General features: G+C 32.4%; 1 protein-coding gene across 1 annotated transcript; it reads right to left on the reverse strand.

The window, feature by feature from the left end:
- Positions 1-23,599: 23,599 nt before the first annotated feature.
- LOC144544057 (uncharacterized) lies at positions 23,600-24,897 on the reverse strand. The gene is made up of 2 exons (XM_078292474.1): positions 24,892-24,897; positions 23,600-24,112 (listed from the first exon to the last, which is right to left on the reverse strand). Exons 1-2 carry the CDS (start codon positions 24,895-24,897, stop codon positions 23,600-23,602), a joined length of 519 nt encoding a protein of 172 aa, XP_078148600.1.
- Positions 24,898-24,939: the final 42 nt, after the last annotated feature.

The following is a 24,939-nucleotide window of genomic DNA, read 5'->3' on the forward strand; positions in this document are numbered from 1 at the left end:
ATTAATATAAATACCTTATTTCATAGTAATGTTGTGTAATTATATCTGATGATTTATCTTTTATTTTATGTTTCTTTAGGCTGTATTTACTAACAATTGCTACAAATCCAATAATTCAAGAGTTGCTTCATCTTGGCAGTCTTAATGAAAAATTGCACACTGCCGTTTTGAATGGATTTGAAGTATTGAGGAATGTAGTTTTAGGTCTGATATTTTGTTTATATAAATTGTTTTCATAATTTCATTTGGAAATAATATATTTTATTGACTTTTTTTTCATTTAATTTTGTATGACAATAGAAAATGTCAATGGTGATCGAAGTAGCGATGCAAATGTGACTGTTCAAGTTGTTGGGAGATTATATCAAGGTAGGAACAGCAAAAAGAATGCACCAGTTAGACGAACGAGTATAAATACTTAGTTGTTTTGTTATCAATACAATCTTTCATATAAATGTCAACAATACATTTGAAGATAACTTATTTTACAGGTGAAGTAATTAATGATGAAGTAAATGTTCAAGCAGTACTGACTAATTCAGGATCAGGTATTTTTTCAAAAAAAATTTCACATATATTTCAACATAACTGACATTGCAAGTATATATAGTTATTATTGTTTGTATTTTGTATATGAAGGTGACGTTACTCAAGAAGCAAATGGCGAGCCTGTGCTTAGCAGCAGACAATCTGTATCATCTGAGAAGCAGACTAGTACAATTCTCAATGAAGTGTCAAATTGTCAACCACATACTAGTTTATTACTACCTGCTAAATTAAAGAAAACTACAATTAAAAGTAAACTTGATATTGCCATTGGTAGAATGAATTAGGATAGATGCAATATTTAGGAATTTGTTGTTGAAGCTTAATAAGTATAAATACTTTACGGATTTGTTGTTGAAGCTTACATGTATATGATATTAGGGTAGATGCAATATTTATGTTTATTTTTGGGTATATGAATTTTTTTGCAAACTTTTTGAGTAATTGTTTTTTTTCGGGAATAATTACAGTAATTATTTGTTGTAGTTTCTTTATTTGTGATTTGTTCAGATTTGATGAATTTTTAGGTATAAATACTTCTAATTGTAGTAAATGCTTATTGTTGTAGTTACAATTTGTATATTATTGCTTAGTTATAAATATTTCTAATTATAGTTATGTACATAAATTGAACTTTACCTATTTTTCATGTGTTATTAGTTGCATGTTATTTTCTTGCAAGTTATTTTTTGAGAAATATAGCTAACTGTTATTAGAAATAGGAACAGTAAAATTTGGTCGGGGACGTCGTCCTGGTTTTAAGAAAGGTAATTACCAAAAAATAGCTGCTGTAAATACTTACAATTTTTTGTTTCAGTATGTATCTTAGTAGGTATGAATACTATATGTAATATTTTATTTTTTATTTCATAGGTGATCCACCAAGAAAGTCACCAAGGATGGAATATTCTTGTATAAAAAACAAATGTTGCGTTGACACCGCTATGAGGTTCTTTCACACTGAAGTTTTGAAGAAATTGAATGAGAAACATATAAAGTTGTTAGCGAGAACACCTTTCCTCCACTTGTTTGCATTTCCAAACCCAACTGAAGTGAACAATGTCATTCTACATCAAATTTTGTTGTTGTGGGATGGTAAAGGTTCGTTCATTTTTAAGACAGAAAATGGTCCCTCCTGTACCTCTCACACTCTCAAATTCACTGCCGATGAAGTGGCAATAGTTATGGGACTATCTTTGGATGGTAAGCCTGTCCCGTACAAGAGGGACTGTGTTATTGTATATGGTATACGGAGGCGACATTTTGGTTCTCTATTTGTTTACAACTGTACTATTCCCACAATCTACAGGGAATGTGCCGATTCACATGTTCGGCATTGCAGAGGATTTGAAACAACTGAAGTTTTTTAACTGGGGACAGTCAGTGTACGATATGTTGATGGATAACATTCCTCACAATGCCGCTTGGTGTAAGTTGAAGAAATCTGGAGAGGAAGAAGTTGTGGAAAGTTCCCAAGAAGAAACTTCTAAGAAAAGAAGCTGAAGAAGGCGTCAGGTACACTGCCAGGGTGTGCTTTGGCTCTCATTGTAAGGCAGAATTTGTTGTCCTTATTAATAATTTATCCGTGCATTACTGGTTGTAAATACTTGGAATAGTAATTGTAAATACATGTATTGTTAGGTATAAATACTTGGTATACATACTTGGGATTGTAATTGTAAATACTTGGTATACATACCTGTATACATGGGTTGATAATTTTTTGAATTGACCTTTTAATTTAGGTATATATACTTTTAGTACTTTATTGCAGTCACCTTTTTTCTTTGTTATTTTCATATTTCCAGATATGGTTCTATGAGCATGTCACAGTCAGAGATGTTCACAAAGTCACTGGCGCCATCCCTAGGTATCTTAATTGGAAGTTGAATATCACATGGAGGAGGTCAACCTTAGAACCTCATCTGAGGGATGTTAAAGATTCAGATGTGAAAGTTGAAAAACTTGCAAGGAAAGGTGGTGAGAAAGTGATTTTTCCTTATGGGTTCTTCGAAATTAAGTACTTCAATCTCATTAAAACATGGGCGTCCCTTCAGAATGTCATTAACCATAAAATTCTGGACTTATTGTTAAAAATGACTCCTATTTTCTGGCTATTTGCCATGGGTCCATGTCAAGAATTGATTAATCGGAATAAACAAGAGAGGTTTGACGAACTGTCTTATGAAGAAGATGATGGGGCCCACCCACAACTTCCAGAAATGTCGCCGACCTCTGTCGGTAAACTGGTTGAGTTTGTCAATGCTATTGAATGGCGTAATCACATAAGCAAGAGGTTGAAGAGATCGCGTAAGTTTTTTTGTTAAATATTCCACAAATAAATACTTCTATGTACTAATATCTGTATTATGTGATTATAATGTTATGTTCTTTTTTAATTAATTATGTTGTTTTTACTTTTGTAGCTCGAAAGAAGGATGAAAATGAAGATGACAAGAAGAATATAAAAGTTAAGAAGGAGGAAAACAAAGTTGACAAGAAGAAGCTGGCGATTGAGGTGGTTAAGAAAGGTAAAATTTGCTCATATTATAGATATAAATACTTCTTTTTTTAGGTATTTGTACTATTGTTGTTAAAAATTTAAAATTTCAATTTTTTTATTGTATTTTTATTAAAGATAAGGAGGTGCAGAATAAAGTTGACAAGAAGAAGAAGGGAATTCAGCAGGAGAAGAATGGTAACAATTGGTTTTATTTTACATCAGATTATATAATAACGTCACAGTGATCAAATTACAATTTATAGATATTAATACTCGTGTTTTTTTGTTATATATTATGTTCAGATGATAATACTTGATGTTTTACCTGTTATTTATTTAGAAAAAAAATACTGTTCAGATGATAATAAAGTATGAACTTTTATTAAAGTTCATAATTTAGAAAAAAAAAAATTATTTGTTATTAATTGGTAAACTACATAGTACTGATATTAATACTTGACGTGTAACTGTATGTCAGTATGAGTAATCTACAATTTTCAGATGATAATACTTGATGTTTTACCTGTTATTACTTGTTCTTATTGTTGTTTATTACTTGAAAGAACTTTATTGATTTAATCTTTTTCTTGTTAGTAGTTGTTAAAGTGAAGAATATGATTCCTAGTAATCAATCACAGCCATCTGAAGGCAGGAAAACACCTCCTGGCTGTACACCCAAGAGGAAATTAGACTATCAAACAACTCCTACACCATCAGTTGGGAAAGATGCCCCGACAAAGGTGAAGAAGAAAGATGTTGATAAGTTGAAAGCTGAAGAAGAAAGAAACCAGAAAAGGAGGAGTGCAAGATTACTCAAAGCTGAAGAAGATTTGAAAAGGCAAAGGCTAGAACAAGAGAGAAAAAATGAGAATAGAAGAAGAGAGTGACGATGAAGCTAGTGAAGAGAGTGATGAATCTAATGAACAAACTGACAATAGTAATGAAGGAGGTGAGAATGATGATGAATCTAGTGAAGACCACGATGATTCTAATGAAGAGACTGATGATGAGAATGGACCAGTCAAATTAGGTGTGGAAAAAGGTGGGAAAAGAATTGAAAAAGATGATGAAAAGATGTTTGAACCAGTTGATGGGAAGAAAGTTGCGGATGGTAATAATAACCATATTGATGAACAGTTTGTTGTAACTGACAAAGATGGTGTTGTTAGTATTGAGAAGAGACGTTTTGGAAGTGGGGAAAGTGGTGCAAGTGGTGAAGTTCCTGTGGTTGGTGCTGTAAGTGTTCCTGTTGTTTCAAGTGGCGCAAAGGATGGTGTTGATTCTGCTATAAGTGGTGAAGTTCCTGTTGGTCAACGGGAGAGTGTTATTTTAGGGTTGGATGCTGGTAAAAGAATGGAGGAGGAGAAAGGCAAGGAAGGAGATGAAGGAATATCACAGAATGTATCCATTGAGCTAAATCAAATTGTAAATACAATAGTTGGTTCAACAGAAATAGGAAATGCAGAAATCAAGCAGTCATCTGAAGAAGTAGACTTGACTGAGATAGCTGAAAATATAGGGAAAGGTTTAATCACATTTGTGAGAAGGAAGAGGAAGGCAAAGGCTTTTGATTTAAGCACACTAAAGGAAGAAGTGGCAAGTCCGAAAATGGTGTCAAATGTTGAGCAGCAATTAGGAGATCCAATTAATCTTTCTCCAAATTTCGAGCTTCGATTTACACCTCCTGTAAGTTGTCCTGATGTAGATATTAGTGCTGCTGATGTTGAGAAGGATGCTGGTAGTGAAGATAAGCTCAATAGTGCTGCTGATGTGGCGAAGGGTGGAGGCAATGAAGATAAGCAGCCAGTGAATGATGGAAGCAAGACAAAGAGGCCATTGAAAGTCAAAGGAGGCAAGACAAAGGACAAAGAACAAGACAAAGGAGGCAAGGCAGGTAAAGGTGGCAAGAAGAAGTTAACAGGCTCGGAAAGTTTCAAACCAGATAAGGGTAAAGGTATACCTGAACCACGACGTAGAAGTTACAAACCAAGGAAAGCAAAGAAGCAGAAAAAAGAAGTTGAAGTTACTCCTGAGGTACAGATTACCGGAGAAAAATAAGATGTTGTGTATGAAGAGTTGCCTTATATTGCAGATTTACCTCAATTAGATATGAGTTTTGGTGAATGGATTGAGCCAGCTCTCATTGAAACTGAAGTAGAACTTCTGGTATATCATTTTAGATATAATGATAATTACAAAGACTGGAGTTTCGGTACAGATAGTTTGTTTGCATGTTCGTAATACTTATTGAACAGTTTGTGGGTAAGACTTATCTGCATAAATATAAATACCTTATTGAATACCTAATATGAATTACATTACAAATATTAATACTTGATATTATTTCTTACATTTGATTTATATGTAGATGGCTTATGTTTCAAGTTTAAACATTAATACTTGACATTAGATATACATTTGGTTGTTGCAGATTGTTGAAATAGCATGCCGATTAATGCAAGATGAAGTACCAGTTGACGATGGTTGGTTTTTTCTGACTTCGTATGTCTCTGTAAGTGATTATATTTTAATGTCTATATGTTGGTTTTTTGAGTGTATTCAAGTATTTATATCTATATGTTGTTATATATAAGTAATTTTATTTGTAATTTATTTTGTTGTAGAATTTAGCGCCGAAAACTCATACCTGAAGCTATTGACATTGGCACCATTTTTATTTTGCTCTCAGTTTGAAAGAGCAAGGTGGCTGTTTATCCCCTTGTGTGGTCGGGAGCATTGGATTCTTGTTGCTGCTGACTTGCACAATCGGGAAATTCTTCTGTTCAACTCTCTCAGTGAAGAATTGAATGAGCACTACTTTGAGCCACATGTTGAAGTAATCAGATGGGTCAAATGTTTTCTGGCTTGGAGACTTGGTGAGTTTGTATTTGTTTGTTATAGTACATATGTCAGTACATATTGTGATTAGTATAAATACTTTATATAAAAAGTAGCAACTAATTAGGCGATGTTTGGAATTAGGTGATGATTTATGGCGAGATGTGAAATTTACCTGGGAGAAATGTCCGAAACAGGATAGCAACGATTGTGCAATTTTTGTCATTTGGATGATTGTCTGTCTCATAAGGAATGCAGATATGGACTTCGATCAAGTAAAATTTTCTTCTTGCTTATACGGTTTTTTGATTGAAATTTCTGTTATTTTTATGAGATAATGTTATTTTTTGGTATTGTAGAGTCTTATCAGGAAGGAGCGCCACAGTTTTGCATATAATCTTCTTATCCATGATAAGAATGATTCCAAGTGGGGTGGGAAGTAAAGGAAGCTGTTGATTCTGTGTTATTTTGTGTTTTGCATATGTTACTGTGTTAATTCTGGTTTGTTACTTTTTGAAACTGATATTGATATGATGTTTGTTTTTAAATCTGGTATGTTAAAATTGATATCTGTACGAAGTGGTTTTGTTGTTAGTTGATATATTGTGTGTTTTTGATTGATGTTTATGTTGTGTTAAAGAGTTTTGTTGTTGGAAACATATAAATAGTTTTTCAAATGGTTATATCTAAATAGAATTATATATATAAATACTTCATTTTTAAAACTTATATTATTTTGCAGAAGGAAGCTGATATGAGTACTTTTATTTTTGATGATGTCTATATGTCAATCGTTTCTAATATTGTCATATTTAAATGGGAGTATATATATAAATACTTCATTTTTTAAATTTACATTACTTCAAAATGAATTATTATTTTTATAAGTATACAATTTTACGTGTTAGCACTTTATTAAGGATATGTAAATATGACAACATATACATATAAATACTTGCTCGTCAAATATCGTTAGTATATCAGTGTAGTTAATGTTTGTACTCAACATTGGTAGTCAACATTTTTAGTGAACATTACGTGAAGAATTTGAGTGGTCCCACATGTTAATTTCGAGTGGTCCCTAGTGCGGGTACGATGCTAAGAATTTGTAAGAAAATATGCGGGTACGCTCTGTGTATGTATGTTTTTTCATTTTTATTAGGGTTCATTGCATGGATATAAATACTTAGAGCATCTAATAATAATACTTATATTTATAGTTACAAATACTTGAATCACAGTTATATAGTTATGTCAGTTATGGCAGTTTAGGTGCAGGTACTGTGCGGGTACGCAAGTGCGGATACTCATATCAGCTTCCATTAACAAATTCACTATCGTTATTGACATTTATCTGCCAATACATCTATCAAGCTTTTAAAAAAAGTGACATTTTATCTGCCAATTCAAGAATTATACATTGTCTTTTATTTTATTTTTTTGGAATGCTGACCGTGGCCATTAATTATGCAAGTCAAAAGACTTAAATTAATGTTAATAATTTAAGATCAGGGTTGGTGTGAGATTTTGCTAATAATTTAAACAGTTATCAAATTTGACTTTTATTAAATAAAAAAAAAAACCACTTCCTCGTATAAAGTGGACAGCCCCAATTAAATCCGTTCCAAGTCCAAAAGTTGATGAGAACTCGTTTTCCTGATATTAAAAAAAGAAAAAGAAATTACAAATAGGAAGAATTGATAGAACCCAAATTTTAATAGGTATATGCCGCGTATATACCTTGTCTACTAGCTAGAAGCAACTTATTTGCACTGAATTGGGACCAAATTCTGTCTAGGATGGAACAAGAATTTTCCATTTATGTTCAACGGAATCAAAGTTTGGTAGGTTAGATTTGTTTTTTTTATATGCTGGTAAGCAGATCATATATATCTAGTGAAATCCTTAATGAATTGGGACCAAATTCTGTCTAGGGAGTGTGATGAAATTAATTGAAAGTTGACCAGATTTTACTTTTTTTAGTTCATCCACCAACTCCAATTGTGCCAACTGTCAATTCTGTATGATTCTGATAAGTACGAACTCCATGTAAATTTGAATTGAGTGAGGCTATAATACTATGCATAACGACGGATTGATTCGTACTATAAATTAAATATTTTCGCTTCCAAAATCAAAATAGGCGTTTTGAACTTTAAAACATGACCTCAATGAAAATACTTGTAGATCAGATTTTATATAATGTACATTTTTTTTTTTTACAATTTTTTTAGGGAGTAGAAAATCACTTGATCTAAAAAATTCGAAACCATTAAAAAATAATTTTCCCCATATCTAAAAAATTAATATTTTTTTAAATGTAAAACTTAGTCTGCAAGTACATATTTATATATAAATAATGTTGAAAGTTCATATCGACTATTTGAAAATTTTGAAAATAAAGATATTGATCCATAGTATGAACCAATATGCACTATACATAGTACCATAGCCTCACTTTATGTATTTATTTTTTTGTACATGATTAACACTTGTAAACGGAGATAACCTGACTCAATTCTACTAAGAATTAATAGTCTTTAGTTTAGTGACAAAGACAATGTTCTATATGTGAAATTTAAGTCGTAGGTTCGCAAATTTAAATGTTGAATTTATTTGAATATTAACTATTTAGACGGATTCAGCTCCAACTTTACTTAAAAAAATAGTAGCAAAACAACTTTTGTCTTTTTGGACCGACTGTTACTTGACCTCAAATTGAAATAACTCTAATGTTACTTATTTCGTCTGTCATTGGTTATTTAGTAGAGTAAGGCGCAATGACATTAAAAAAAAAAATAGTAGTATCAAAATACTTCCCCAAGTATTCAGTTATATGACAAGTATGTTTTAATTAGTGGAAGTTAAATTTATCTTTTGCACCTAAATAGTATTATGTTAAAATAAGCATGGATAAAAGACTTTAACTGACAATTGTTTATGTTCATTTATTTATTATGTATAAGACGCCACTGTTTCACTTATTAATTATTATTGGAGCGGTCTGTATTAATTAATTCTATTGACCTCATTTTGCAAAACAAGAGAGAAACCATACTCCATCAAATTAGAAATTTTGATTTGATCTAGTCTGCCTTACAAGGAAATAATTAAAAAAAAATGTTACGAGAAAATAAGTACGTAGTTCGGTTTCAAAGGCGCTTCAAAAAGATTATGTATTTGCCTTTTCTGAAAAAAGAGTTGGAAGGTATATGGAGGGAGGTAGCTACTATAGGAGAATAAAATGGTGTTATTTAGCTCAACATAATCATTAATTTGTTTTTGTACCATTATAGGAGAATTGTGGTAATCTGAGGTAACATAATATTTCTGTTTAGATCCACACCGCTTGATCAAAATTCGGATCAATTCAGTCTGAGGTAGAATGCGCAATTTCACGGATAGATAGAGGCATTTACATATAATGATGAGTACCGTTTTAAGATATGTACACACGAAAATTAAAACAGATATGTACGGATTTAAAATAGATAGAATGGTCTTGAAATCTATCGAATCAATTCTAAAATAGGTCCTCATTGAACCTACGCTCCAAGTGATGAGATGGATAGTGGTATATATTTTTGTTACCAACGCAATGCAGGTGAATCTGGGCTTCGGCCAGGAACATATATTTACTCCTTGAGGAAAACATTTGTGTTATAGGAGTAGATTCTCAGACCGTCGCCATATGAAGCCCAAAGTTATTGGCCCCATCAAAAGTTGATTTCCCTAAATCAGGCCTCAGAAAGACTCACATTCATTATTTACTCCTTGTTCCGGACCAGTGTTGGAAAAAACGTCTGTTTAGGCCGATTAATCAGTCGATTAGTCGTTAGAGGTGATAAAACCATCATAGATTTTTTTTAACTAATTGGCCTATTATTATTGATTATTTCTAATTAATCGCTTAATGAAACCTTGTCCGTTCGACAATCGCATACTGTTATTTACATCCGGACATCAGTTTTCTCCATTTTTATTTTAACTAACTATTTGTGTTTGTTTCCAAGGATTGGAAATGCCATGTTAAGCTTGGAAGTTGGATGATAGACTACCATGAACATACATAAAAAAAAAAATAATAAAGGAAAGGAAAGAAGTTGCAAAAAAAAACAAAGTTTGGTAACAACTTTAGAAAATGGATCCCCTATTTTGTCTAACTGTTTCCATTGGAGTAGCTAAACCCGCCCAACTCACCCAGATTTAGGTATGCATTACATAATCATACTTTTTGTTTGCAAATCTAGATTAAAAAAAAAATACTCAAAAGTTGACAAAATTTGCCAAAATTTTGCATTTCAAATTTTCACATCAACTTATTATTCAAATGTTTGTTTTAACCAATTTCCCACGAGTTGATTTTAACTTGAAGAACTATATAAAAATTAAATCCAGCTTAGATTTTATCCAATATCGATTTACACCAAAAACTCATCTTAAATAATGCTAGCAAGTCGATTTGACCTATTTTTAGATTGGATGATCCATAAATTGAATAGCACGATATTGTGCTATTCATGAACTCTGAATAACAATATAGCTAATGAATATAGTAGCGACGACATGGCTTGATTGAACCCGTCTAATTAAAATTTATGCATTGAATTAACGACTGACATTCAGGTCTATTATTTCCTATTTTCACATTTATCTGTTCATATCCGGTTATCAGCTAACCTACCATATTTTGACAATTACATTCCAACTTTTTTATATCTATGTTACTGTTACCCATCTATATTTTAACAAAATCCGTGGTTGTGGATGATTATTATTATTATTTTATTTTTTTTGAAAATTTGGTAGTTGCTACCAAGGTTCGTGAGGGGGAATCGAACTCTCAACCTTTGGGTATAACAACTCTAGGACATTTTTCTAGCTAATTGTGCTACCTCCCATTTCTCTATTATAAGAGATGGGCTACGGTGAGCCATGGAGTAAAATGAGTTGGTGCTCCATGGCACTATATTTTTATTTTGAAAATCCAAACGACTGATCCCAACCGCTCAACATGATCTCCATATTGAAATGTGCTTGGAGACCAAATTTTACATTTTTGAAATTTTTTACTATTTATTAAGCAATTTTGAAAATCGCTAATCCGATAGTCTAGAAATTTTTACTGTTTTTTTATTGTTAACAACAAAACATCAATTTTCAAAATTACTTAATAAATAGTAAAAAAATTCCAAAAGATATAAAATTTGGTCTCCAAGCACATTTCAATATGGAGATCATATCTAACGGTTCGGATCGGTCGTTTGGACTTTCAAAATGAAAATACGGCGTGGAGTACAAACGTGTTTTACTTCATGGCTCACCGTAGCTCATCTCTAATAATAATAATAATAATAATAATGATAATAATAATAATAATAATAATAATAATAATAATAATAATAATAATAATAATAATAATTATTATTATGGTGGGGCCTACCTAGGGATGTCAATGGGTATGATATGGGTAAGTTGAAAATATTTTTATACTCATATATACTAAGAATTGATCTTACCCATACTCTATATGTACTTGTTAAGAATTGATCTTACCGTACTCTATCCTTACCCACTAAAATTATCGGGTAACAATACGGTAGTGAGTGAATAACAAATAATACTAATATAATAATTAATTTTATTATTTTTTACTAATAGAACATAAAAACTCATTCATTTCATGTATATGTAATTATATAACTAATAAAAAAATGTACATTCAATTCCAACTAAATTATAATTCTAAAAAGTAAGAGAATTTAAAAACACAAATATCTTATGAGACAAATTTAATTATTTAACTAAATAACAAAACATGCAAATAAAAGTAGAGGAGGGTTCAAATGCACCATTATTTTGTTGCTCTAATATGCTCCATATGGATTACATCTTTTATCTCCATTTTCAAAGTCCGAACAGTCAATCCGAACCGTTCAACGTGATCTTCATAATAAAATATCCTTGGACACCAAATTTTATATTTTTTACAATTTTTTTACTAGTTTTTAAGATAGATACAAAATCATCTTTTTAAGGAGATTCTGACCATCTGATAAAGTCACATTGTATCTATTTAAAAAAATAGTAAAAAAATTCTAAAAAATATAAAATTTGGTATCCAAGCATATTTTATTATGAAGATCATGTTGAGCGGTTCGGATCGACTGTTCGGACTTTGAAAATGGAGATAAAGGACGTGGAGCATATTGGAGTACCAAAATGATGGTACATTTGAACCCTCCTCATAAAAGTAATATGTTTAACATTTTTTTATTATAGCAAATAACATACACTAAATAATAAAAGTACGTATATCACTAATTATTGTTCAAACACTATCATATGAAATATTGCACAAATAAATTTTCCCATCACTAATTATTGCTCAAACATTATCATATAATTTTATTTTATATAATTATCTTATAGAGTAACGGGTATGAAATAGCCTTTATCCGTACCCTTACCCATTTAGCTAACGAAAAAAATACTTATCCATATCTGATAAGCTAACAAAAAAAAACACCTTACTCATATCCACCTTATCAAATACGATACGGGGGGTAAGGTAAACAGTTAAAAGGGTATCATTGCACACCCCAAGGTCTACATGTTTAATTGGAAATGAAGAAACAACAAGTCAATCTAAAACCACGGATTTTGTTAAAATATAAATGGATAACAGATATATAGTCATATAGAACATGGAACGTAATTGTCAAAATATGGTAAGGTTAGGTAATGACCACGACGGCATGATATTATATAGATTATATTCATTTTCAGCACTATTTCTTTTTTTCCCTTTCTGTATTCTAATACAAAATTTGTTTAACATTTTGTAATTCTTTACTTTTAATCAATGTATCGTTGCATGACATTTAGCCGTAATTACAACATTAACTAAACTAATTAATTATCCCAGATTAATATTCTAAAGAAAAAGAGAGAAATTAGAAAGTGATGAGGTTTATTTAGCTACACTGAGTGTAGTCCTGGATAGTCGATCTATACCGGTACCTGTACCGACAAAAATTAAACCAATCTATAAAAGAGAGAGAAAATAACGAAACTAGAAAGTGATGATGAGTTAGCTAACCATACATAGAAACTGGACGTGCAGATGCAGTTCTCATCAAGAATTATAAATTTGAATTTCTATGCCGGCGGTACCGGTAAAAAAGCTGAACTGGAAGTGCTGCTCTTTCAAATCCAATACCAGGTAGTTCGGACTGCAATTTGATTATATTATTTCATGCATAATTAATAATTTTAAACGTTCGCTGGATAGTACTAGAAGATAGCATTACATATATTACTATATATTTCATGGTACACAGTGGTGTAGCCAGGATTTGAATCAGGGGTGGGCAGAAATTGGATTCGAATATTTTTTTTAAACGGGTTCGGATTCGAATCGCCTTCATAATTCTCTTCCCGCCTTCGTCCGCCTACCAAATTGTATTCTACCTATCGAATCGATTGTAAAATTGCATGTGCATTGCCGAATTGAATAAAGATTTAAAAATACATTTCTTTCCTAATTAGATTAAACGACTCACAAACAATTTCTGAAATCTGAACTGACAATTGGTACTCCAAATTGAATCCAGAGGTAGGCAGAATCAAATTCAGGAGTAAGTAAGACCTATCAAAGAACTTAGTCAAAAGAAGAAAAAAAATTTTAGGGGTAGGCAGACGATTATATATATTATTTTTATGCATGTAAGGTTACACAAATATATTTTCAAAGTTGGCAGACCTAGGGTTTGACTATCTAGATTGGTTTCACAAACATAATTGCATTTTCTTAATCAGGAAGATCTTGGTAGACCAATCAGTTATGAAGACAAAGCAGATTGGTCCAATATCTCTTTCAGCATGAAAATTAAAATTAAGTAAATTAAAAAACTGATAAAAGAACAATGCAATGCACAACAATATGAAGAAATTTTTTGCGCTTTTATCAATGAAAACAAAGCAGATTGGTCAACTGTCTCTTTCAGCATGCAAACTAGAAATAAGTAACTGATAAACAACAATCTAATAAACAAAAATTAATGAAAAACATATATACTCGTACGAACTATTATCACCCAAATCCATTGATTACCACCTTACACATTCCTCCCAGTATTTATTGCTTATAATTTGTTTTATTTATTGGAACAAAGAAACAATGTACAGCTATGTTATTGTCTAAAAATAAGGAAGAATATCAAAGAAAGCATTACATAAAACAGAGAGAATAGCAGTACACTGTACATAGGCATGCAAATATATACATCGAAAAAAAGACCCTGTCATTCAACAACTTTGCAAGCTAGCGTTATTTAAGATGAGTTTTCGTTGATGTTATAAATAGATCTATGTTTGGTTTTATTGTGGCAAGATGTTTGACTGTGCCCTAAAACTCACTTTCCCTTTCTTGTATGATTTATATGCTCGGCCTCACCTATGGTTACTGTTCAAGAAGTTGTGCTTACTCACAGGGGCGGATCTTAGTGTAGTTCAAAGATGGCTAAACAACTCCTATGATTTTAATTATTTTAATTATGTATATTAAATTTAAATTTAATTGAAAATTTTATTTTCTTAAGTTGTTATGTAACTTAGCCCCCTCATAAAAGAATAAGTATTTCTTGTAGCCTAGTGGTTAAAGTTACTCATTGGATTGTGAGAGTTCTTGAGTTCAAATTTCACTTCCCACATTATATATTTTTACATTTTATTTTCCAGCTACCCCTATCTAAATTTTCTAGTTCCTCCCCTGCTTACTCAGGATAATGCCATTCATTTTAGAAGGGTTTTGTTGGGTGTACTATTACAAGAATGGCACCAGGTGCTCAATATATTAAGCTCCATTTCATTCACTCATGAACTTGATAATATTGCTTGGAGTTGGGAAGCTAGTGGGCATTTCACTATTAAATCAATGTATTCTTTCTTAAATTTCAGAGGAATACAGGTACATAACCCGCTCATTTGATGGAAATTATCAATTCCACCAAAAATTCAGGCTCATGTAGTTAGTAGCAAAACACTGGATTTTGACCAAAAAAAACTTGCACACTAGAGGTTGGGTAGGTGATTTGACTAGTTAGTTTTTCTGATTTGAAAGAAACTTCTAATCATTTATTTTTCAGGTGCTTCTATGCACAACATGTTAGTTTGTAATAATTTAGAAGTCAATAATATAATAAATTATCATAAAGTTTTGTTCATGAATTGAATGTTTATTTATATATCATTTTGTTGCCTTGAGTATTATTGAATTTATGGATCATTTCGAGTTCATGACTGAAATTGTGAAACTCCATAATATAGATAATATATACTCTTAAAAGGTTACTGACCAAGGTAATTAGCAGGAACACTAATTACCGCGATAAGGTTAGTATGTGGATTAAAAGATGGTTAAGTTTTACAAACCACCTGACACGAGATGTCATTTTAATCACATAGATACATGTTCTAGGAACATGGTATTTGACAAACCCCGAATGAAACATTAAATAGAATTGTGTTCGTGTCATTTATGTTTTCATTCAGTGTCAGGTTCTACAGTATGAGGTATTTATCGTTCCCACTGAGAAATATGTATGTGTGATTGTTATCTACCGCTATCCGTAAAAAGCAGTCATAACGGTAGATTTTCCATATGTATAGCTTAGCTGAGGAAGTGATAGTTTACCAAGAATACTATTTGTCCCTCGTATCTCTATACGAGCTATAGCATCACTGGGCCCCTTGGTAGAGTTAGATTATCTGCTAGCGGTATAATTACAAGAGTAATTATATTTGATAATCTGCTCAAGATCAAGAAAAGATTCAGTTAGCAAGGATGACACAAATCTACCTTGAAACTGATCTGATAGCTATGAGACAGAAGAACAGACACAAGTAAATTGTTTACTGGATCATGATATTGTACTATACAGCATCATCTGTGTAATTGGATGGTCATGATGTGTTGCCAGATGCCGCTCATGATTATAGAAGTTAAAACAGTTTTAACTCTGTTTACCAACATAACACAGATCCTATTGGGTCACACCATATGGGAGTTAATCGGAGAATCTTATTGTGATTGATTATAAATTGGTTATGATCAATAGTAAGATGGTTATAATTAATTATACGTGTTATAATTAAATTATAAATGTTATGTAAAAATAACAAGAAAAAACATTGGTTAATTTATAAACGTGTGTGACACGTTGTATAAAAGTTAACAGGTTAATTTATAAATGTGCAGGACACGTTGTATAAATTACCGAAACAACAACCGCAAGAAAAATATATATAATTGTTCAGAATAATTATACGAATATTATTTGTATTCGGGCCGAGGGCATTCGAGTCTTTTCAGATTCGTCCTTATCCAGATGACACGTCATCGATCTTATCCACATGACACCTCACCCCCCTAGGTGGCATGCCTTGTCATAGGGGTATTTTGGTCTTTTCACACCATTTTAGAGGCTATAAATAGAGGGGTGCATGGAGAGAATAAAATACTAATTCATTCGTACCGTTTCATGTCGAAACGGATCGGTATTTTCTCTCTTTCTCGGTTTCTCTCCCAAATAGTGTTTCGGTTGAGAAAAGAAAGTTATACGTAGTTGACGTATAGTCTTGCGGGTTGTTGTGAAGTATATTTACGGAATCGATGAATAGTATTTTACCGAATTTCGCGGTATGTCAGTTTTGCTTATTGATGAAACTGAGCAACCGAAAATTCGTGTTTACGGGTTTTCATCTTTTTCCTGTGAATAGTGTTTTTGCAGAATTCCGCGGTTTACGGTATTTCTGGCAGAAGAAATAAACCGATCTCCGGTTAGTCCTGGTGGATAACCGATAGAGGTATCACACGTGTGATACTCCGAGTCGATTCCTTCCCTGGTGAGGCTCTACTCGCTCGGTCTGCATTCCAACTGTGATTTGGAAACAAGGTATAAATATGCCATATTAATCTATTTAATTGGTAAGTAGATTAAAGTTTTAGAAATCAATCATGGAGTAGATCTGTAAAAATGATTAAATTGGGTTTTGATGCCAAAGGAATATTGAAGGTGGACCGCCTTGGAAAGTTTCCTGACATACCTCGTTTAATCCTGAGCTTAAGTTGGCCGTAGAAATTTTTGTTCTACGGTCATTCTGCAACTTAAGCCTAAACGGGTTTTTGGTTACAGCACCGCAAACCCCAACACAACAAATATGGCATTGGATGGGAGATTGCTTCCATTATTAATTACCAGAACTAGCGTTCGATTGAGGATGTAGTCCTTTTTGCCCTAACACTATCCAAGTTTCACCTTTCGGGTCTACTTTTTTCTTAAATTTTCCGAATTGAATTTTGATATCTTTAACTCGCGAATAAACTTACTTACCAGTCAGTGGAGGACGAGCTCGTGCAATCTCAATCTCACCATTGAAAGCTGTCTTCTTCTTACTGTATGGATGATTAGGAGGAAGAAACCTACGGTGACCTATGTACACTGTTTTTTTTTGCAATTTTTTAACTGAATGTCAACCGTATCATCTTCACAAACAGGGCAAGCTTGCCCCCCTTTGTTACTATAACCCGACAAATTACCATATGCCGGATGATCATTTATGGTGCAAAATATCATTGCTCGCAATTTGAAATTTTCCTTACTGTATGCGTCCCACACTTGCACCCTGTCGCACCATAATTTTTTAAAGTCCTCAATCAACGGTGCTAAATGCACATCTATGTCATTTCCGGATTGTTTTGGGCCTGAAATTAGTAACGTCATCATAATGTACTTGCGTTTTATAGTTAACCAAGGAGTAAAGTTATAAATACACAATAAAACCGGCCATGTGCTATGTTGACTGCTCATGTTACCAAACAGGTTCACTCCATCTGAACTGAACCCAAGCCTTAGGTTTCTTGGTTCATCACCAAAGTTCTTTTTGAACTTTCTGTCAATATTTCTCCATTGTGGTGAATCAGCAGGGTGTCTGAGTTTTCCATCTTTTTTTCGGACATCGGCAATGCCAACGCAACAACTACGCATCTTTAGGATTTTTGAACAAACACTTGAATCTTGGTATCACAGAGAAATACAATATCACTTTCAATGGAGGTCCTTTTCTATCCGTATCATCATTACCGTCAATTTCTTTCTTTCTTTTATAACGAGATTTACCACACATGTTGGACAAATTTCACATTTCTCGTACTCATTCCGATACAATATGCAACTGTTCGGACATACATGTATTCTTTCTACGTCTTGACTCAAAGGACACAATAATTTTTTCACTTGATAACATGATCTTGGTAACTCGTTCTCATATGGGAGCATATCTCCTAAGAGTTTTAATAAGGCGATAAAACTTTTATCACTCCAACCATTACTTGCCTTTAAATTATATAATTGTAATATAGCATATATTTTGGTAAAAGTTTCGCAACCAGGAAACAATGGTTTTTCAGATTCATCATAGAGCTCATGTAAATTGTCATCCTCATCACTAAACATTTCTCCTAAATTGTCATTCGGGTTGTAATTATTATCTACATCCATTTCCTGATCACTGTCAACACTAGCATCCTCACCCTCCTGGTCAATCTCAGCATTAGTAGCAGTTGTTGTTCCTCCATAACTCTCTCCATGCCTAGTCCAATGTGTATATTGCTCTTTAAAACCACGACGGATCAAATGGTTTTTCACCGTTTCAATAGTGCGAAACCTCTTCAAGTTCAAATAGTCTTTACAAGGACACGAAATTGTATCATCACCCTTTGCCTTCATGTCTTGCTCAGCAAATTTTATGAAACTTTTCACACTCTCCAAATACTCAATGGTATTACGATCTCCATACATCCAATCTCGATCCATCTATAATTACAAAAATAATTAGGTAAGAGATCAATGGCGCTTATAATTACCATTTGGGGCCGGTGCACAATCCTAACTCACCCTTTGAATACTTTCTCTCATTAATCTAACCCATGCATCAACAAATTTAAATAAATTTAAGAGTAAATAACAAAGTTACCTATAACCGCAGATAGAGAGTGTGATCAATATGCTTGTGGTGGAGAGAGTGATAAACATGTTTGGAGTAGAGAGAGAACGCCCAACAAAAGTAGAGAGAGAGAGGAAAAAACACTATATGAGGGCTGAAATGCAAAAAACGCAAAAAAAATAGATTAATGGCGGCTGGAATTGGGAGAAAGACTTATATAATTTCAAAAATAAACCAACACTAACTGTTAATAAGATAAAACGATCAGTAAAAAGATCAACAGTGACGGTTTTGTTAAACTCGACAGAGAGCTAGGTTTTTTTATGAAACATAACAGAGAGAAACACTGACCGGTCAATTGAAAAAACAGTCGGTGTAGAGTATACTATCAACACTAACAATTTTTTTGAATAAACAGTCAGTGTAGGTTGAGACAACACTGACGCTTCGTTTAACAAAACAGTCAGTGTTGGTGTACCGCCCAACACTGGCGGTTCTTCTGAAAAAACAGTTACTGTAGGGTGAGGCAACACTGACGCTTCTCTTAATAAAACAGTCAGTGTTGGTGTACAGCTCAACACTAACTGTTTTATAATAAAAGGGTCGGTGAAGGTTGTGATCAACACTGACGGTGAACAAACAAAAACAGTCAATGTTGCTTCACTGACGATTTTTTACAATTGAACTTGAAATTCTTCTTATTTACGATTTTGCCACGCAGTTTCTACACTGACTGTTACACGTTAAACTGTCAGTGATTGAGGATAAGTGAAAGGGTTTTTTTTACTAGTGATTGTATATATAGGACGTTGCATTAACTTGGTTTGTTCGGACCTGCCTAATTATAATTTATTCATTTGGATTAATGAGTCTAATTCTGGTCAAGTATTTATTGTTTTCACGTACACTTAGTTAGATTATCCGATCATATCATGTTTAGGTAGATGATCAATATTTTTTTTTTGAAAAAAATTGTTGTGTGTGGCCTACCAGAGTACCAGTTTGAGTGGAAATGAAGAAAAACCAGTACGGCAGATTTTGTTAAAATATATATATATTGAAAACACGGATTGTCAAAATAATATGGTAAGGTTAGGTAATTAATGACCTATCAAACATACAGGTCGGATTGTCAAAATAATATGGTAAGGTTAGGTAAGGTTCATTTAGCACTATTTTTTTTTGTGTGTGTTCTATTAAAAATTTGTTACGAATTTTGAATTTTGTAATTCTTACTTTTAATCCCGATTGTTTTATTTATATCAAAAAATTTTTTTAAAAAAATAACCAAAGAGGCTGTATTTTCAAAAGTACCCAAATCAGAATTTTTTTTTTCCGATTTTAGAATCAATTACTGGAAATTTTTTTTTCTGGAAACTCATTCTAAAACCGAAAAAAAAATTATGGTATCCCAATTTTAGAAAAAAAATTTCCGAATTTTAGTCCCAAAATCGGAATTTTTTTTTTTCCGGAAATGGGATTTCCCGGTCTCCTAATTTTTTATTTTTATTTTTTATAAACTCATTTTTTTATAATATATGTATAATATATATATATATACATGTATAATACATACATATATACATGTATAATACATACATATATACATGTATAATATATACATACATATATACATGTATAATACATACATATATACATATACATATATCTATGTTGCATGGATACGGATACAGGTATCGTATCGGATACAATACGGATGCGTGTCCGGTTCAAATATAACCGTATCGGTGCAGTGTCAACAAGTATCGGTGCAGTGTCAACGGTGGCTGCTGATTTTACTGTTTTGTTAAGTCACTGTTGGATCAACAATTTTGTAAAATACTTAATAAATAGTAAAAAAATTCAGAAAAATGTAAAATTTGGTCTCCAAGCACATATTAATATGGAGAACAAGATGAACGGTTTGGATCGGTCATTTGGATTTTGAATTTTAGATTTATGGTCCAATGCACAAACCCCTCCATGCATTGCAATGCACCGTAGTCCATATATATATATATATAGAGTTAGGCTGGGGTGCTATGGATAGCATAGTGGCCTCCCGTGCTACGGCTCAATATTCAAGTTTTCAAAATCCAAACGGTCGATCCGAACCGTTCATCTTATTCTCCATATTAATATCTGCTTGGAGACCAAATTTTATAATTTTCTGAATTTTTTTACTATTTATTAAGCCACTTTGAAAATCGCTAATCCAACGGTTTTACTGTTTTGTGCAGCCACCGTTGGATCAACAATTTTGTAAAATACTTAATAAATAGTAAAAAAATTCAGAAAAATGTAAAATTTGGTCTCCAAGCAGATATTAATATGGAGAATAAGATGAACGGTTCGGATCGACCGTTTGGATTTTGAATACTCGAATATTGAGCCGTAGCATAGAGGCCTCTATGCTATCCATAGCACCCAGCCTAACTCTATATATATATATATATATATATATATATATATATATATATATATATATATATATATATAAATATACATGTATAATACATACATATATACATGTATAATACATACATATATACATGTATAATACATACATATATACATATACATATATTATATATGAGGAGGGATCAAGTTACAACAAGCATTTTCTATATTTTCAAAGTCCAAATCGTCGATCCAAACCGTTAAATGTGATCTCTATAATAAAATGTGCTTGGAGACCAAATTTTACATTTTTTGGAATTTTTTTACTTTTTATTAAGATGGGTACAAAAACTAGTCAAATTCAGACCATTGAATTTTGTACCCATCTTAATAAATAGTAAAAAAATTCCAAAAAATGTAAAATTTGGTCTCCAAGCACATTTTATTGTAGAGATCACATCTAACGGTTTGGATAGACGATTTGGACTTTGAAAATGTAGAAAATACTTGTTGTAACTCAAAAATTGTTGTAACTTGATCCCTCCTCATTATATATACATAAATATATATACATGTATTAGAAAAAAACTAGAGTGTGATGTGCTCAGCAAGAGAGATTGGTGAGCACACCTCTAAAAGACTATCAGATTGACTTTAAACTACGAATCTAAACCGTTGAAATCCAAGTACTTCGTGAGTGATGTATGTGCATGTAAATTTTTAAAGTTTCGAATTCATTTAGTACATGGTCAAGCGGTCAAAAAAATGATGAAAATATAATACATAAAATAATTAAAAAGTTAACTTATAAAATGTTTATTGTTTTGACCGCTTGACCATGTGCTAAAAATATTCGAAACTTAAATTTTTTTACATGTACATACATCACTCATGAAGTACTTGGATTTCAATGGTTTGGATTCTTAGTTTGAAGTTAATCCGATAGTCTTTTGGAGGTGTGCTCACCTACCCTTCTTGGTAAGAACATCACACCTTAGTTTTGCTTCATGTATTATATTATATATACATATATTATAAAAAAAATGAGTTTATATAAAAAAAAAACCCAAACGACGTTTATAAACAAAATATTAATCGTTGTATGCCTACCGTTGAACGAAAACATAAACTGAATTTTTGAGGCACTAAACGACGTTTTTTTTTAATTCTGATGCTTCAGATGCCCGTGGGTGGCCCCGGAGGCGATATTCGGATCTATCTCGTCCCCCCCCCTTTCCGAAAAGTGGTCATACGCCCTAATCCGACTTTTCTAGCCAAAGTTATGGTTGTTTAAAGTTTTTTCGAAAGCTGAACTTTGAAAATTCATAATTAACTGTAAAAAATCCAAATATATTGAAATTTGTGTCAATTCTGTGTATTTTTTAATGCTCTACATGCTGGTGTAATTACTTTTGCAGTTTGGTCCCTGTATCAGTCCAGACTTGCTAATTTACCAGTAGAGGTCAAAAAAATTTCCGGTCTTAACACCAATTACCGGAAAAATTTATATGTATAATATATGTATAATATATGTATAATATATGTATATATAATATAATATATGTATATATATATGAGGACGGATCAAGTTACAACATTTTTTGAGTTACAACAAGTTACAACAAGTTTTTTTTACATTTTGAAAGTCCAAATCGTCGATCCAAACCATTAGATGTGATCTCTACAATAAAATGTGCTTGGAGACCAAATTTTATATTTTTTGAATTTTTTTTACTATTTATTAAGATGGGTACAAAATTCAATGGTCTAAATTTGACTAGTTTTTGTACCCATCTTAATAAATAGTAAAAAAAATTCAAAAAATGTAAAATTGGTCTCCAAGCACATTTTATTGTAGATATCACATCTAACGGTTTGGATCGACGATTTGGACTTCGAAAATGTAGATAATGCTTGTTGTAACTTGTTGTAACTCAAAAAATGTTGTAACTTGATCCCTCCTCTATATATATATAATATAATACATTTATATGTATATATAATATATGTATATGTATATATTATACATATATTATAAAAGAATGAGTTTATAAAAAAAAAATTTGGAGACCAGGAATCCCATTTTCGGAAAAAAAATTTCTTGTTTTGGGACTAAAAATCAGAGAAAAAAAAAATTGGAATTGGGATATCGGAATTTTTTTTTTCCGGTTTTAGACATGAGTTTCCAAAAATGTTTTTTCCGGAAAGACCCGTAGGCCAATACAACTTTTCAAATTACAGGGATCATTCTGCAAATCTGATATAAATCTCCCATCCCCGAAAACTTAGAGCTACATCCCCAAACTAACTAGCAAAACAAGGAAAGGTAAAACCGGTACAATCCCAACCGTATATTCTCCCTAACTTAGCTAGCCTATCAGCAAGAGTATTGGACTCCGTAGCAATGTGAACGCACATAAAATTCTCATTCGACCTAATCTCTTCCCATAGTTTTAGGATAACTGAGAATGCTCTCCAATCCACATCAGCAGGGGGTCTGGTATCTGATATCGCCTCCACCAGAATTTTGCAATCAGAAATGAAGGTGCATGAATCAATTCCCAGTTCCTTTACTGTACTCAAGGCTGATTTGAGTGCTAGCGCTTCAATTGCCAAGGGACTGCCCCCAATTGCCTTGACAGACCTGTATTGAACCAGTTCCTCATTGCGGAAGATAACATACCCCAGTCCACCATACCAGTTTGGTATCCAGGAGCCATCCAGATAGCAGGTGAACAATTTTGGCTGAGGGACGACTGGATGAGAGCTGGTGTCGCGACCTCCTGTACCGAAATTGCCCCCTGCGCTCACTGCTGACTCCCATTGGATTGAGTGAAAGTGTGTTGAGGATTATTTAGCTATATACTGAGCGTATATCCAGGACAGTTTATACTGGTACCGGCAAAAATTAAACCAAACGAAGGACGTTCCTATTAAAAACCGTAATCTAGGGATGTGATCTTGTCCAGAATGAATCCAAAGAAGAAATTCCATTGTTTAAGTATTTCGCAGAATCTTGTGCAGAATGAATACAATTTTCTCTGTAGCTTATTTCTGCTAAGAAGTTGAATGCATGGTTAATCAGACTTGTAATCTTTTTTATTTAGTATTAGTAGATACATGTTTATCCAACCTAGATATTAAAAATGGGGCACCAAATTAGGCCTAATCTTTTGTTGCTTGTTTCTCAAAAGTGATGATATTTCATAATCCTATGTACACACCACTCCTGACAATAAACTTTTTTGTGTTTAGTGCAATAAGTTGCAAGCCATCGATCACCTTGCTAATTTTTTAATATTGATTGCTGCAGGGCACCTGATTTGGTGCAATGAATGATACGTAGGTATTTGCATGTTTGAACCCTACTCTGATTATATTTAGCATAAATTAATTGCCAATTTGTCATCAAACAAACACAATGTATTGTACTACATTGTGTCCTGATCTTCTACCCGATCTAATTAAGATTTGATTGTAAAACACCAAAAAAAGTAAGAAATATAATGAAGCACATACAGCTATTTTAATTAATTTTGTCATTTAGAGGCACAATATATTATTAATGAATAAATAGTATTAAACCCAACTTTCACCTCCATTATTATTTTGTTAATTGGCATTTATAAAAATTAACAAATTAT

The sequence above is a fragment of the Carex rostrata genome, chromosome 26 (assembly GCF_964058835.1).
Source record: "Carex rostrata chromosome 26, lpCarRost1.2, whole genome shotgun sequence".
NCBI lineage: Eukaryota > Viridiplantae > Streptophyta > Magnoliopsida > Poales > Cyperaceae > Carex > Carex rostrata.